This window comes from Neopsephotus bourkii, unplaced genomic scaffold, assembly GCF_033783945.1.
Source record: "Neopsephotus bourkii isolate Nb327-2 ecotype Australia unplaced genomic scaffold, CSIRO-AGI_Nbou_v1 NB_1634, whole genome shotgun sequence".
Lineage (NCBI taxonomy): Eukaryota > Metazoa > Chordata > Aves > Psittaciformes > Psittacidae > Neopsephotus > Neopsephotus bourkii.
In genome coordinates this window covers 11,853,400-11,868,944 of record NW_026902109.1, presented here as the reverse complement: position 1 = coordinate 11,868,944, position 15,545 = coordinate 11,853,400, and the positions used below count along the sequence as shown (strand labels likewise).

At 39.7% G+C, this 15,545-nt stretch overlaps 1 protein-coding gene across 2 annotated transcripts in view; it reads left to right on the top strand.

The window, feature by feature from the left end:
• Window positions 1-15,545, top strand: part of TSPAN14 (tetraspanin 14) — a 41,097-nt gene that overhangs the window by 4,015 nt on the left and 21,537 nt on the right. Inside the window, exons 2-3 of one of the 2 annotated variants that reach the window (XM_061373784.1) lie at window positions 7,836-7,997; window positions 13,670-13,767. In XM_061373784.1, coding sequence (XP_061229768.1) covers window positions 13,687-13,767 — 81 coding nt within the window. In that variant the 5' untranslated portion in view covers window positions 7,836-7,997; window positions 13,670-13,686. The remainder of the gene's footprint in view (window positions 1-7,835; window positions 7,998-13,669; window positions 13,768-15,545) is intronic. The other variant, XM_061373783.1, reaches the window with a different exon arrangement.

The window sequence follows — 15,545 nt, the reverse complement described above, 5'->3', positions numbered from 1 at the left end:
TTAAGATGGTTGACATGGGTTAAGAATTTGGTCATGTCCAGATGCAAATGAGTTAGATAATCTGTGTGAAGAAATTGTAGGCTCATTTCTAATGAATAGCTGAGGAATATATCCCTTATAGATTGTGTTTTGTCTTGAGGCTGACCTCTGATTTTCTTAGAGGATAGTTATATGTAGCTTATGAAACTATAGTGTGTGGCTACTCCTACAATGAATTCTCATAGTCTTCTGTCAAGGTTCCCATTGTGTGTTATGTGTGGCACAATTTGATCACTGCTTAGCACAAGTAAATTAAACTCTTGTTCTCAAATAAATTAAACTCCTGTTCTAATCTTACTGTGTTACATTAGAAATCTCTGAGGTGTGTGTGGGAGAAGTGGAGTTCACAGAGCTATCGTGGAAACTGTTCCTATGGATCCTCCCTTTATGTCTTTTTTCTGCTTTTACAAAAAAACCCACAAAAAAAACCAAACAAAAAACCACCTCCACTTGGGTAGGGTATGGTAAAGTATGTGGGTTTTAGACACCAGACAAAGGAGACATTTATGCCTTACGTGAATCAAAAACATTTTTACTTGTGGGCTTTTTGTGCCATTCTGCTTTACACTGGCTTCCTGGGTCAAAACTTCCTGGGTCTGGTAGAATGGGCTTTTGTACTTTGTCATCTATGATGTGTTTCTAGGGCTAACAGGCTGCAGTTCACAAAATCTGTGGGCATGCTGTGGTTCTCATGTTGCTTTACACTCAAGTACCTCAGAAAAATGAAACCCTCAAACAAGAATTAATTCAGAGAATTGTGCAGGCTATTGCTAAGGGGGAGTTAAGAAATGGTCCTTTTCCAGGTGATGTCAGATTATATGTCCAAAGGACAGTCTTATGTCTTACTCATTAGTATTGCAGAGTCCGAAAATCTACAGCTTTTCTAGAGCTGTAGCATTGGTAGCTTGTGTGAGTAGCACAGCTTGGGCAGGAGCAGAATCCTTCTCCTTGACTCTTTGGCTCTTGCTCAGGCAAAAGCATCTCTTAAAGGAAAGGTTAACAAGAGTGTTAGAGATGATCAGGGTGAAGCTCATGAAGGTTAGATATATGTAAGTTTAAAGTTTAATAGTTTGAGTTCCCCCCAAAAGTCTGAGATACGATTTTAATCTATCAATCCAAAAAGGAGGATCAGGGGAATGAAACATCTAGGTTCAGATAACTTCATTTTGAAACAGACACAATCTAATTAGTTAAATGTAGTTGAACATCTTGTATTTAATTTTTTTTTTTTTTTTTGCGTTGTAAAACAGCTTCTCTTTATTCTGGATGACTGAACAAAACCTTTTTTCAGTATGGTTGGTGAGCTGTAAAATCCTTGTTGGGTAAATTCTTTTATTTTAGGTGTATCGCAGGTGAGGGTTTAACCTGCAGAAAATGGTGATCTTAAAATATTGGTGAGATAAGGGACTGCAATGTTAGCAGTTGAAACTACTGACTTCAATTGCCAGGCTTTTGCTTCTTTACCAGTCTGACCAAAATCTCAGAATTTAAGCCTTTTGAGAGAGAAGTATTTTTCTGCTAGATTATTCTGTTACCACTTATGCAGAAAACTTTTAGCAAATGAAAATAAAACACGCTGACCACAGGGGAATTGTATCCAAACCCAGGGCTCTTTGCAGGATTGAAAAGTGAGTTTATTTTCCTTTCTGGTTCAAAGTGTACCTCAGCCCATTTGGAGGAGGAGATCACCACTTGTTTTGCTTTGGTGTTTCCTCTTTTTTTTTAGGGAGCAAAGCAACAGTGTTTTATCACTTTCTTTGTAGTACAGCTCAAATCTGATACGTGTAAGTGAAAGAATTTCTGTTCTTTAGCAGAGTGGCTGCTTACATGTTGTCAGGGCCCAGTTGTAGAAAACCACAGTGCTGGACCCTGTTTCATGATCCCAAGAGTGAAATTAAGACCGATGAGGTCAAGTACTGCAATCAATTAGTTGGTTTATTACAAAAGGACACTTACTATCAAAAAAGGAAATTACTGTAATAAAGGGGACACCTATAGGACAGATTGGAAAAAGGATGGAAAATGAAGCAAGGATTCAGGGGACAGCAAAGAGAGAGAGAGAGAGTCACCATCATGGATACAGCAGTGTCCCAGGATACGTTGTTGTCGTCATTGGTGGTGGTAGTTCTTCAGGGTTCGTAGTTAGTATCGAAGCAGAGTGTCCCCCAAGAGTCTGTTGGCGGTGGGTGTCCTCGTGGAGACATCCTTCTGGAGTCCCCTTGAAGGTGTCCCGTGGAGTGTGTCTCCATGTCTCCATGGAGTGCCCTCATGGCGATGTCTCATGGAGGGTGCCCCTCAGGATCTGTGGTAGTCATCGGTGGAGAGTGTCCTTCTGGAGTCGTTCTCATGGTAATGGCTCCCTGGCCATGTGCCCTTTAGAGATTACCTTTTTCCCCTTTTATAATGAGTTGGTGGCAGTACCTCTGTTCTTCATGTCACGTATTACATGTTCCTGGTTAATCACTTTCCCTGGTGTTGCAGCCAGCTCTTCAACTGCGTGTGTCTGCACACACCTGTCTGCAGCAGTTGTTGGGAAAATGGGTAGCAATTCCTCACACCAGTCGTCCAGGTAATGGAGGGCAAGAGTCTTAGCTCATTCCCACTCATCCCTCAGGCAGTGGATGGTGGAGTCTCATTTCAACTCCTCACTCCTTTCTCCCAGGCAGTGGATGGAAGAGTCTTACCTCAACTCCTCCCACCCATCTCTGAGACAAGATACGTGGAATTCCATGTCAGCTTCTCATACCAATCTTTGAGACAATGGACAGTGGAGTCTAATTTCTTCTGAGAACGTTTCTTCTCAGAGCTGTTTTCTGTGTCTTTGTCTTTAGAAGTATGTGCAAAAGCTGAAAATATTAAGGCTGTCTTCATTCTTGATCTGAACCTGAATGTGAAAGGCAAGGGTGTAATAAACATAGTGCTTTGCTTCCTCTTGATCTTCAAAGTAAGTGTTGTTGAATGTTGTCCTGGTACTAAAAAAGAGCTTCTCTCTGTTACATTCCTAGTCTAGAGAGCAGATATTCATAACAAATTGATAAAGGTCTTCCATGTGAAGATCTGTGCTAAAGCCCCCTGATGTTGTTGGGGATCTTCCTTTGGCACTTAATAGGCTTAGGCACTTGCTGAGCTTGTCAGTGAGTATGAGATTTTGGCTTTTTTGTGATTTATTTTGGCTTGTGTAGCGTACAAACCCAGATTTGTTCATGTGGCCCTACAGCCCTTCCCAGAAATCTTTTTTTCCTGTTTTGAAAGTTTTTTGCTTCCTGCTCAGAGACTAAATAATTGATAATTAAGTCTCTCTGAAAAGGTGATTTCTTTAAATAATTGATGGATTTAGAGGTAACGAGGCAGCTCCCAATTGCTGCAGCCACAGCTACAGGAAGCAGAATGAAGTACAATATTCAGGATTCACAGAATGCTGTGAATTTTAATATTTAAAAAAGAGCATGATTTGTTCTGCTTGGCAAGAGCTGTCTACTCTTTGCTTCGAGGCATAACATCAGTGCTGAAACGTACACTGGCATTTAGAAGCTCCTGAAATAGAAAACAAAGGGAATAGCCTCAAGTAGCTTGTATTTGAAGGAGGATACCCTAGTTGTTGGACTGGACTATAGGCTTTATGCAACAGCAGCCTTCTGACTGCTGGGATATAGAGCTGATTCTCTTGATGCCCATTTCATTCCCTTCAATTTGTTGTTAAATGGTGCTGAGGGAAAAACTTAATGTTGAGTGGAATTTGAATACAGTGGTGTAGCTATATATAATAAAGGGTACAAAACAGTGGAGATTTCTACCCTACCTTGAGTATTAAGTTACTTCAGTTTGTCTGCGTGGCAAGCCTATGGAGGAGGGTAGTTCATCGAAAAAGTTGGTTGACTTGAAACTAACGGATAGGCAATTTAGGGAGATGACTCAGAAGACAAGAAGAGGGCTTTCTTTGCAAAGCATACTGCATGCTGAGGTGGCAAAGAGTATTTTGAGAAAGTGGTCATAGCAGTGACCTGCTTCTGTAAAGCAGAAGGGACTTTAATTGAAAGATTTTGTCCAGCAGGGACAAGTGAGAAGGGAAGGTGTTGTTCAGTTCTGTTCTTTCTTCTGAGCTGTGCAGCTTCTGTAACCAGTCAGCCTGTTAAGATGGCAGTTTCCTGTGTTCACCCCCCCCCCGGAAGGTATTTGGTTTTTTGTTTTGTTTTTATTAAAGGCGCAGATTAGGAAGTGTTTGTGTCTAACTTCTTCATCTTCTAATTCCCCTAGTGCATCTGTTAGCTATTGCAGAGACAGATGTCTGCACTGGAAAGAGCTCCAACACACGGCCTTTGCTGCCCTGATCTCCTAATGGCACTGTGTTGCTCTTGGAATACTCCTAAGAGGTGGAAAGCCTGTTTTTCCTCCTTCCCCTGCGGCGGATGCAGTCTTCCAGTGAGACAGTCAAGGGTTTCTCACAACCTGCCTGAGCACTGGCTCCTGGGGGAAGGGCTGGACTTGTTCAAACATGGGCTTGGTCTGCAGCAGCTTTGGTCTTTTGTCTTTTTAATTCATTTAACTTGTGTTGTGGTAGTGTGTGCAGAGTGCTCTGTGAACCTAAGTCTCTTGAAGCATTAGCTTATTTCTATCTTTTGGCTGACATCTCATGTGCTGAAGAGCTGGTAGTGGTTAGGATTGTGAGGTGTTTGGTTAATGCCATTTTGTCGCATCTGTAATGTTTTCTGGTGTTGTGTTAGAGGTTTGCCTACTAGTTGTTTTTTGAAAGTTGCACAGGTGTTTCTTTATCAGAAAGTCAGTTGGTAAGGAGAATAACTACATGATTTCTGATCTGTCTGTGTGGCCACAAAGCTGTTTCTTTTGTGGCTGTGAGCTGGTGATTGTCCTGCTTGGGATGTGAAATAAGGTCTCCTGGGTTGAGAATGTGGTTGGTGTGCAAGGTGGAGGGGCAGTAAAAGAAAGCAAGTGTTGAAAGCGTTGTCCCCAGACCCATCATGCATTAACATCTTGTGCCCCCAGTAAGCAGCACTTCCTGGTGCAGGGAGGGTTTGCCTCATTTGGAAGGAGTATTCCCCTGGTGTTTGAAAACATGGGTCCTGTTACTTGGGGGGGGGGAGAAAAATTTTCTGGATTCAGCCCTACATCATGTCTCCATGGCATGAAAACAGCATTTAACCAGAAGAGCTGGTGAATGTAACTAGTACTGTACATGCATTTATTTCTTAGCATGCTTATTACAAGAGATCAGATATCAATGTTGGTATTCTTTTTTTAACTTAGAGATACCTTGATCTGGTTTAAATTTTTAAAATATTTAGTTATACTTAACATGTCTTTATATGTAGGAACATTCAGTGTAGAAGCTAAGAAATACAGTGTGGACGTGGACAGACGGCATGTTATACTTTAAGCAAGAAATATTTTTAAGAATAAAAACAACCTTCAACAAACCCCAAAACAAATTATATGCTTGAGATTTCTTAGTATATATTACTATAATTAGTTTGCTGGTTTTCTCTCTTATGAAAAAAAGAAAATGAAGGGATATCCTTTCTGGCTGAAATGTAACTGGAGATTTGAACAAGTGGCATTCCTGGAAATGGAGGAAAGCCACAGCATGTGTAAAAAATTCAGGATGGTCTTGGAGAAAAAAAAAATGGATTTATCAGCAAAGAAAGTTGGTCTTTTTGTTTCCTGTCTTCTTTCCTCAAAGTTGTGACTCATTTTTGTGATATAAAGTGGAGGACCCATTTTGGGTGGACCCAAAGTGAAGGGCCCATTTTGTTCCTGAAATACTTTGGTCTTTATGGAGGTATGGGAGTGAGCAGACACATCTGGAATTGGTTCTGTTACTATTGGATTGCTAAATAAAATAAAAAATTTCCCTGATCACTAAATAGAAATAAAATTATTCCCCAAACTGGAAGTTCTGGCTTCTCAAGTAAAATATTTACTTCGTAAGGGTTCCAAAACTTTCTGTTGGAATGAAAAGAAGAAAATAAAGTCAAATTACATGCTTGCTTTAATTTGAGACCATGAGTTTTGCCTTGCTGCTGTTGGTGTTATAGGGAGTGTGAATGTATCTGCTTTCATGAGAGGTAGTGGGAAGCAACCAAGAAATTTTGATCAGTTCAGATTATTCTGGCTACTTGTTCTGACAGGCTTTGATCTGTAGAGTCAGAATGACTGACAGGCTTCTTTGTGTTTCACTGATAAGCCATCCATTGAACTGTAGTGACAGTGTCTAATGTTGGTTTCACTTATTCTGGTGTAATCTGAGTTTTAACTTGCATAAACATGGGTTAGCCTGTACTGCTTCTGAGGATAAGGTCAGTGAAGGCCCCACCTCATGTCCTTGTGCTGTTACCTGCAATTAAATATTAATCAAGAGCCTGAGAGCTTACAGAATGATCTTTCTCTCTTCTGTCTTTTGCTCATGTTTGGATGGGTGCTGGCATTTAGGCTATTTCCTTGTGATGCTTATGTTTCTTTCTGATGCCTGTGCTGTCTCTTGCTTTAAGTCAGAATATGGAGTGTACATTTTGTTTGCAGTCAGCTACTTGGAGCCGATTTCACAAACTAGGTAAGGGATCTATGTTTTACTTGGTGCCTTGTCACGTGCTGTTGTATATTGGAGTGCAAGATTTTATCTGTTTCCTCTTTACTTCAGTGAACCTGATTCTAGTGGAGCAGAAGTAGCGTAAACCTAGGAACATACAGTGGACAGCTGAGTAAAATTGTACGTCTTCTCAGTGTCAATAACAAAAAATATTTGCTATTTGAATTTACATACAGTAACCACCTACATTCTACAGTGTCATCAGCTTTCATTCTGACCAGTTTGTATAAAGAAAATACAGCATTTTTGGAGCTGCTTTTATTGTGAGGATTTTTTTTTTTTTTTTTTAATTCTTGAGAACAAGTCCCCGCCAACTGTATCTTTTGGTGAAAAGTGAAATAGTTACAATGGCTGTTGTCCTCTGTCACTGCTTTTTAGCTGTTGTGGGAGTAATCCCTAATTCTGCTCACCCTTTTCAACTCTTCCTTTAGTGTATTTCTGTTAGTTTAAGAAATCAAGGGGAGCTGAAAATGTTCCGTGGGTGATAGCTTAACCTGCCCCTTGAGTTACGGTTGTGCAGTGTAGAGCTTTTATGTCAGATTGTGATGTTAGTCAAGTCGGCAGCTCACAAGAGGGTAACAAATGATGCCCACATAGATTATTTTTCAGAATTTAAGATGTCAATATTCTGAATGCTAGTCTTAAGTTCAGAGTACTTTTACATGGTATTTCAGATGCAATTTATCCATGTAAAAGTAGTGGCTTGGCCAAAAGCAGAAGCATAACTTCAGAGTGAGTTGTCTAGAGAGCCAGAGTAGAGCTCATCAAAATCACTGCTTCTGTGTTTTGGGTTCAGGAGCACTTGTGTGTTCCTTAAAAAGTTTTTCCAAGTTGCAGTTTATACTGTAGTGAATAAAGCCTGGTCACTGAAACCTGAAAATTTATAGGGATCTGCTCTGAGAGATAGTTTTGTGGAGTTCGTATTGGAGCAGCATGCACTTGAAATATTTCTCAGGTACTTTGAGGACTTTGAGCCTTCAGCACACTACAAAAAGATGATGTCTTAAGAAACCGGTCTGGCTTTGCTCTAGACTGCAGCAGAAGTAGATATGTTGTACTGGTGGTCCTGAAGGGAAGCTTGTCTTTTCTTTGCAAGGCCCCAGTCAGAGTTCCTTGAAGACGCAATTGCAAAAATAAAGATGGCGCTTGCAGTGAGTTTCTGAGTCATCAGAAGGGCTACTGTCCCTGTTTCCAGGAACCTGTAAGAGCTCCAAATCCTGACAGTTTTCCTTGCCTTTGTGCTGCACCAGCTTAGTCCTTACACATGAAGATTTGATGCCCAGCACCCAGGTGTCATACTGAACGTAAAGATTCCTTCAGTGATCAGCTTCTCCCTGGGATGTGGAAAGAGCAGTCTGTAGGTGTCTCTTAATTCTCTATTTTCAGAAGGTCCTAAGAAAATCTGTGAACTATTCCTGGTAAGGGATAAGTCTTTCAACTCTCTCCCCTGTTCCCCCCTACCCTTGATTGAGCACCTTCAAAGAATATGACAGTTATTTTGAATGGCACCATGTCTTGAATGAACGAACTGATATCTTTTGATACAGATTTGCTGTTGATGGAGAAATGGAATTAAGTAGTCATATCACATGTCTCTTCCTGCATTTTAAAAATTCTTGCTCCTTAGTTTGTTCTTCTTTCAACTTTGTTGGTTTACTTCACCAGCTTTGCATGACTTTATGCTTTGTATCTACGAATGATGAGGAGAGCAGCTAACAGCTTACCAAATGAACTTTCTTCTTTGTTTTCTCTTGCCTAAGTTTTGCCCCAGTCCCCCAGCTTTAGCCATTTTGGTGCGTTAGCTTCAAGTGTGGTGTAGCTTGTGGTGCTGATGTAGGCTGCTGGCATTCTAAGGGTGGTGCATTTCCATGAGTATACTCAGAAGCTAGTGCTACTTCTGGCCTCCTGTCCTTGTTCTGCCACCTCTTGACTGCGCCCACCCTGGCATTTGTATGAGCTCTGGGGAGGTAGACTGGAAGGCTTAAAACTATTCTTGGCTCATGGTACAGGTTTGATCAGTTGTGCTATGTGATTTGCTGTGTGATTGTTTGCTCCACTGAATAGGATGGTTAATGGTTGTGGATTTTAGGAAGGGGATCAGGACTGCATATGGTAGCAGTACTAGCTGAAACTGGAATTTCAGTACAACTTACTAAGTCGTACTGAAATTCTTTACTTCCTTATAAAGCTAATGCTGTCTGAAGGTCAGAAGTACTTGTGGACCTAGATCTACATATGGGCATTAGTGTTCCAGTTGTTCTAGAATTAATATATTATCTGTGAGGATTTCTCTGCATATCTAATTTAGATTATTTAATATATCACACCTTTCTGTTTTAGGAGAGTAAAAATCCAATGACTTCGAATATCACTGCTGTAGCATTTTGGAGTTGAGGGTAGAAACTGTGGGTGTAGAAATGCTTTGGAAAAGGCAGTAGCCTCTTGATAAACAACTGCTTTTCCTCCCCTCCCCCCACTAAAGCTGTAAACACCAAGACAAAATTATATATTCTACTAAAGCAGCAGTGCTCTGTTTAATTTCTAAAAATTCCTGTTGTCATGAGTGGGTGGTAAACTGTCAGCTGACACAATATGACTTGCTTTGTCTGAAACAGAAGAGAAAGTTGCTAGCCTGTGCTGCCTACTTTAATCTTCCAAGTGGTTTGTAGTATTGCCTAATGATAGTTACATAGTCTGTGATGTAAGTGAAATGAAATACTGATGTAGCAGATTTCTAGACTGCTAAAAGATGCCTTCTATATTAAGAAACATGACTGGTCTTAGTATAAACACAGGGAAGGTGTCTGTTTGGCCTTGAGTGGATTGCTTAGTCTGTTTATTTGTAGGGTTAGGGGAAAAAGTCAGACATGCCTACACTTTCAACATACTATGTCAGAATGTCAGTCTCACACCAGTAGTGAGCATCTCCTCCATATGGTGTTTGGTGGTCCATCAAGAACCAAAAGACTCCTGATGAGGATAAGCAAAGAGAGTAAGTCAAATCTGCTCCTTTAATGTAAGTAGGTGTTTCAGAAGGTAACATCTGTCTCTGGAGCCATGAGCTTCTTTGCAGCAAGGAACCAGTACTGGTAGTCCTAGGCCCCCTGTCCCTTCAAAGCATTAAAAAAAAAAAAAAAGTATATGGGGGGAAAAAAATAGCATTTTGTTTTTTCATTTTGTGAAAATACTGTGATTGATATTGACTGGGACATCTTGCCAGTTGTATATGGTAATGGAGAGAAGTGTCTCACAATGTGATGGTCAAAATGATGAGGTAGGTGGGGAATGGTGTTTATTAGTAAAAGGTACTTGATGTTGATGTTTCACAGAAGCTGGGACTTGGAACAATTGGATCCGAGTCCCAGTGCCAGGGAGGGCAACCTAACAAAAAGTAAAACTTTGGAGTGTGTTTGTATTTTAGGTCCTGAAATGGTATGCTTGTCTTTATGTCTCATCTTATGTTTTAAGCCTCTTTGCCTAGTAGAACTCAATTTTTATGTAATTTAATGATATGCTAGTTACATGCCACCTGCTGCCTCCTCTTTTGTAGTGGTAGCAGCAGCAAAAGCAATGTTTCTTATCAGTAGTGTGTGCATTTTACAGTTAGCACCTCTGACTTTTGCCAGGATCCTGATTTTCACATGGAGGCAGGCAGAACAGTGGTGAAGGCATTCATGTGCCTGTATCCAAAGAATGTCTGTCCTGGGTTCAGCAGTAGCAGTCATTTTTCTCCTTAGTAGCTGGTGCAGTGCTGTTTTTGACTTTCAGCCTGGGAACAGCACTGACAATGTGCTTGTGTTGGTAGCCAGTGTATTGCTGTAACACCAATTTAAACTGATGCAAACGGAGTCTTGGACTTTGCTCAGATTAGTGGTGTTCTGCTGTTGTCTCTAATGTCTCCTTTTTTTCCCCTCTTCCCCAGACCCATCAGACTTACTGAGTTGAATAAGTGTATGACTACCGAGTACTGAAATAAAAATTTTCATCTGGGGCTAGAGGCTGAGATGAAGTTAGGAAAGCCAAGTGTTCATTTCTTCTCTTGTGTTCTCTCAGCCTGCAGGCTTAGAAAAACAGGCGAGTAGTGTTTAAGTAAGTTTTCTTTACTATGTCTTTTAATAGTAAGATTTCAAGATGTTCTCTGTGAAGTTAGATGGGTTGGAAAGGTCAGTAACTAAAGCTGAACCAGGGCATGAGGAAACAAAACTGTCTACTTACAGGAATGTATACTGCAAAATGCAGCTTATGTGACTGATCATATCTAGGGAAGTCCTGTCCAGTCACTGCTTGTGCTGCTATAAAGTACAATTTTGTTTTAACAAAGGTTAAGTGCTTTTTTGCAATAAATGAACTTTGAGCATTAGAACCTAGTTATAAGGTGAAGTTTTGGAAGGCAAAAAGACTTGTTTTCTGTATTTGGTCAAAACGGTATGGAAATCACCATCTAACTGTGGCAAGATCAAGCTCAGGTGTTAATTCTGAATGTTCACGCTCCCTAGCCTAACAAATTTTGCAGGTATTGTTTCTGTAAGAATGTACAATATATACTTTATTTTTTCTTCAGACTCTGCTGTTTCTATGGAACCCACCAAGTAGTTCATTCTGTATGTACAGTCCCTTTACTGGGGCTGTTGAAGAAAAAAAAAAAGCTTTAGTTCTGACTTAACTCAGTTTTACTCCAACTTGTATAGAATTTTTTACTCCATCTTGTATGGCATCAGGTGGAATAATTCCTTCTTTTAATGATTTTTCTGCTGCTATTGTGTCTGTTCAGATGCGCCGATCTGGAGTCACCTAGAGACTCTAGAGTATTCACGCTCCCTAGCCTAACAAATTTTGCAGGTATTGTTTCTGTAAGAATGTACAATATATACTTTATTTTTTCTTCAGACTCTGCTGTTTCTATGGAACCCACCAAGTAGTTCATTCTGTATGTACAGTCCCTTTACTGGGGCTGTTGAAGAAAAAAAAAAAGCTTTAGTTCTGACTTAACTCAGTTTTACTCCAACTTGTATAGAATTTTTTACTCCATCTTGTATGGCATCAGGTGGAATAATTCCTTCTTTTAATGATTTTTCTGCTGCTATTGTGTCTGTCCAGATGCGCCGATCTGGAGTCACCTAGAGACTCTAGAGTAATCTATCTTAAGCAACCTGTATAGGTAACATATGCCTGAAGGCTATTTAGGTGATGTCTGGTTTTATTATATAAAAATTAATCTACTTCATGTCAAGTGGATCAGTATGACTTGTATAACACCTATCAACTTTTAGTATGATCTGAAAATTCCTCTTGTGCACATGCAAGCCATTTTAGCCTGAAGAAAAAAAAAAGGGCAAAAATTATTCTTTGTCCATGTCTTGCAATCCTACTTTGGTGAAGTCACATGATTTTCTGATAGAGTATTTTACCGTTTTAAGTAGCTATGGAGAAAACTACTAAAATCTATCCTTAGTTTTTCCTGCATGGTCTCTGCATTTCTGAAAACTATTTCCATTTGTTGGGCAGCAAAGAAACTTCCTGTCTGGGCTTGAAGAGGGACAAGGGGTGTGTCTGGACCAAGGAAGGACTCTCAGTCTGTTTCCAGATGAAAGCCAATCCTGGCATTGGGTGACCTCTGGAAGGAAAATCAAAGTCTGTTTGGGATAGGAGTTTGTAGTCTTATGGGCTGGAGGTGTCTGTTGTGTGTCCTTGATCTGTCTGTGTGTTTTAGCTTCAGGGGAAAAAAAAGTTTGAGACAAGGCTTGAAATATTTGTGTTGAGATTTCAGAAAACAAGCTCCTCCAGTAAGACACTGATTGTAGTACTCCATAATTGTCCTGGAAAACAATTGGTATTTCACTTAAATTAAAGAGCTTGCTTTAGCTTTTATTGAATGGGATTCTCAAAGTTGACAGGTATTTGCTTCTGTTCTTTCTTTCTGTGGGGCTGTTCTTTGTACACCCAGGTGCAGGCTGTCTTCTAAAAAAAAAATAAATATATGTGGTGGTGATCTTCAGTTCTGTATTCCATGGTGCTTGGTTTCAGACACTGCTGGGTAGGCGTGGTTTCTGCATGCTGTCTGTGAATGTCCAAGCCAGCATAGTCCTTGAAGCCTTTTCCTTAGTTATGAAGTGTATAAAAATCCTCTATGCTTGCTTTTCTGTTGCAAGCTTTTCACTGATGTTTTATGCGAGGAAAACGTTTACCTCAAGGTGAGTGTAGGGTTGAAATATGGAACTGTTTTTTGTCTGTCTTAAGCAGTACTTCTGTGGTCAGCTCTCTGGAATGCAAGATCTGTGGAGTGCTTTGTCTTCCCTGCTCCATCTCTCAGTTTAACAGCTTATCCTCTGTTCTTTTGTTCCTACACATGGCATTTCTGCAGAGGTGGCTTAGTTATGGTACTCTGAAAAGCTGTAGTTCTCTGCAATATTTGAGCAACAGTTGTAGTTGAACCTTACCTCTACTGAATGTACAAAACCACAGAAAAAACTGCAGAGCAGACCAGCTTTTTAATGTTTGTGAGGATAAGACTTCTTATAGGGTAATGATTTGGTAACGAAATGTTAAAGTGTGGAAAAGATAGAGTACAACTGTCTATTGTATTTAGCAGTCTGTAGACGTTGAGGTTTTCCAGGTAACAACTTCTAACATCTTACTAGCTGGGTGGATGTGTGATCTACAGGGTATGTATTTACACTTCTGTGTAAGTCCAAGCAGCTGTCTTTAAAAGTAAAATGGTTTTGAACGAGTGAGAAAACAGATGAACGTCAGCTTGCTGATGCAGAACTTCTAGGCTACTTGTATAGCTAGTTTCCTTTTTGTGTGTCCCTTCCTGTTACCACATCAGGGTGCTTAAAGAATATAGGGTTATTAAGCAACAAATACTTAGGGGGAGTTTAGATTCAGCAGAAGTTTCTGAGCTTTGAGCATACCGCTGAATGTCATATGGTGCATGTTACTATAGTCACTTTCTCAACAAGAGATCTAGAAAAAGATTCTTCTTAAAACATTTCACTGCCTAATTATTCTCATTCTCTCTCTTATGTGCAGACACTGTGCTATAGAAAATGCACTATTATCGATATTCTAATGCAGAAGTCAGCTGTTGGTACAAATACCTGCTCTTCAGCTACAACATTGTCTTCTGGGTGAGTACAAAATGTAGAGAATGAAATAGCTTAGACATACCTCGGTTTTACTAACTTCCTTCCTCTGTTCAAGAGGCTGAAATACTTACCTGAAAGGAAATTGGTGTATGGTATGCCCTGGGTGTTTTGGAATTGAGAAAGCCTATCCCATGTAATCTTTCCCTTTGTGGCACTTTCCTCCTATCTTACCTTCTGAGTGAAGGTAAAGGAGATAAGAAGGTAAAAAGATAAAATCATGTTGGTTTGTTTGTTTGGTTGTTTTTTTTTGTGTGTGGGTTTTTTAGGAGAAAGGAAATATTTGCTTAAAGGATTTTTCAGAAGAAAATAGTATAGTCTCTACTGTTTCTGACAAGGCCTCTATCTTTTGAATGATGAAGGCTATTCAACGCTGGTTGTGTTTGGGCAAAAGTTAAAGCTACCTTACTTAAGTGGTACATTGAGTTGCTTCCCTGTTAAGAGAAGCCTCTTCTAATATCTCCTTTCAGATCATCTTTGATCTCTGTGTTTGAGTGGTATAGCTTAAACACACTATGCAGAAGAGAAGAAAGGAACTGCCCCAGCAATGTGTCAACTTGTGGGCATTGCAACATACTCAAGATTTTAAATGTCATGCTCTGTGGGCAGCAAGATTGTCTGATACACTCTTGAAATACTTAGCTAGGGACTAGCCTTTCTATAATGCTTGTTTAGAATTGTGAATGTGAAAAGGGTGAAAAAGCAGGTGTGTGGTTTTAGATGTGTATGATGGTCAAAATCACTGAAGCACCTAACTACCTTGGAAAAGAAGGCTGTTATTCAAAGGTTAGTGCATAGTGTTGTGTTAAAAATAATCAACATGTCTGTGAAGGAAAAGTAAGGATGCGGTTCAAATAAACTTGATAACTCTTTTCAGAACTTGCAGGTAAAATGTTAAGAGCTTGCACCTGAAGTCACAGAAACTGCAGACATGGAAGGGCATGGGTAGTCATGAAGAAATGCATGTCTGGTGATTTGCCTGGTGCTAGCATCTTAGATTAATGTTCTGACTCAGAGTTGAAATATTTCTTAGTATGTATAGCTCTTCTAAAAATGTTTAGATTTTTTTCAAAGCTGAAAGGGTCAGATAGTAAGAAAGTATGGTGTGTGGTTGAAGAAACTTCTTAAAGCCAAGAGTGAAAATTAATCCTGGTTCTGACTTGTCCGAGATAAGTAGACATGCTAGAGTGGACTGTATTTATTCTGTTTGTTTATTGTCATTCCTTAAACCATGTAAACTTTTTACTACCTGAAGTTTAAGATACATGGAATTGCTACCCAAATCAGTGTTTAACTTGAGTAAAAAATGGGATTTAGTATCTGAACATAAATTGCAGATTCTTGTTTGTTTTTGTCAGCAATGATTTTGTATTTGCGATTTACCCACATAAATTTCTGGTAAACTAGATTGGTGATTCTGTACATTTTGTCTGCTTTGGCAGTTTTTAAGGTAGGAAATAAGGTTTTTTTTGAAAGCTGTATGTATTATGGACAAAAATCTGAATTATTTTAGAATCACAGAAAAGACTAGATTTGTTCCAAATGGAAGGCCAGGTTGGATGAGGCTTTGAGCAGCTGCTCAAGTAGAATGTGACCCTGCCCATGGTGGAGGAGTTGGGACTAGATGATCTTTAAGATTCCTTTCAACTCAAACCATTTCGTGATTCTGTGAACTTCAGGGGTCATCTTGCCCTATTTTCTGTTGAAAGCAGGACCTATAGGGTAAGAAATAACTGCTCAAAGACAAGAGCTGGGGGTTTTAT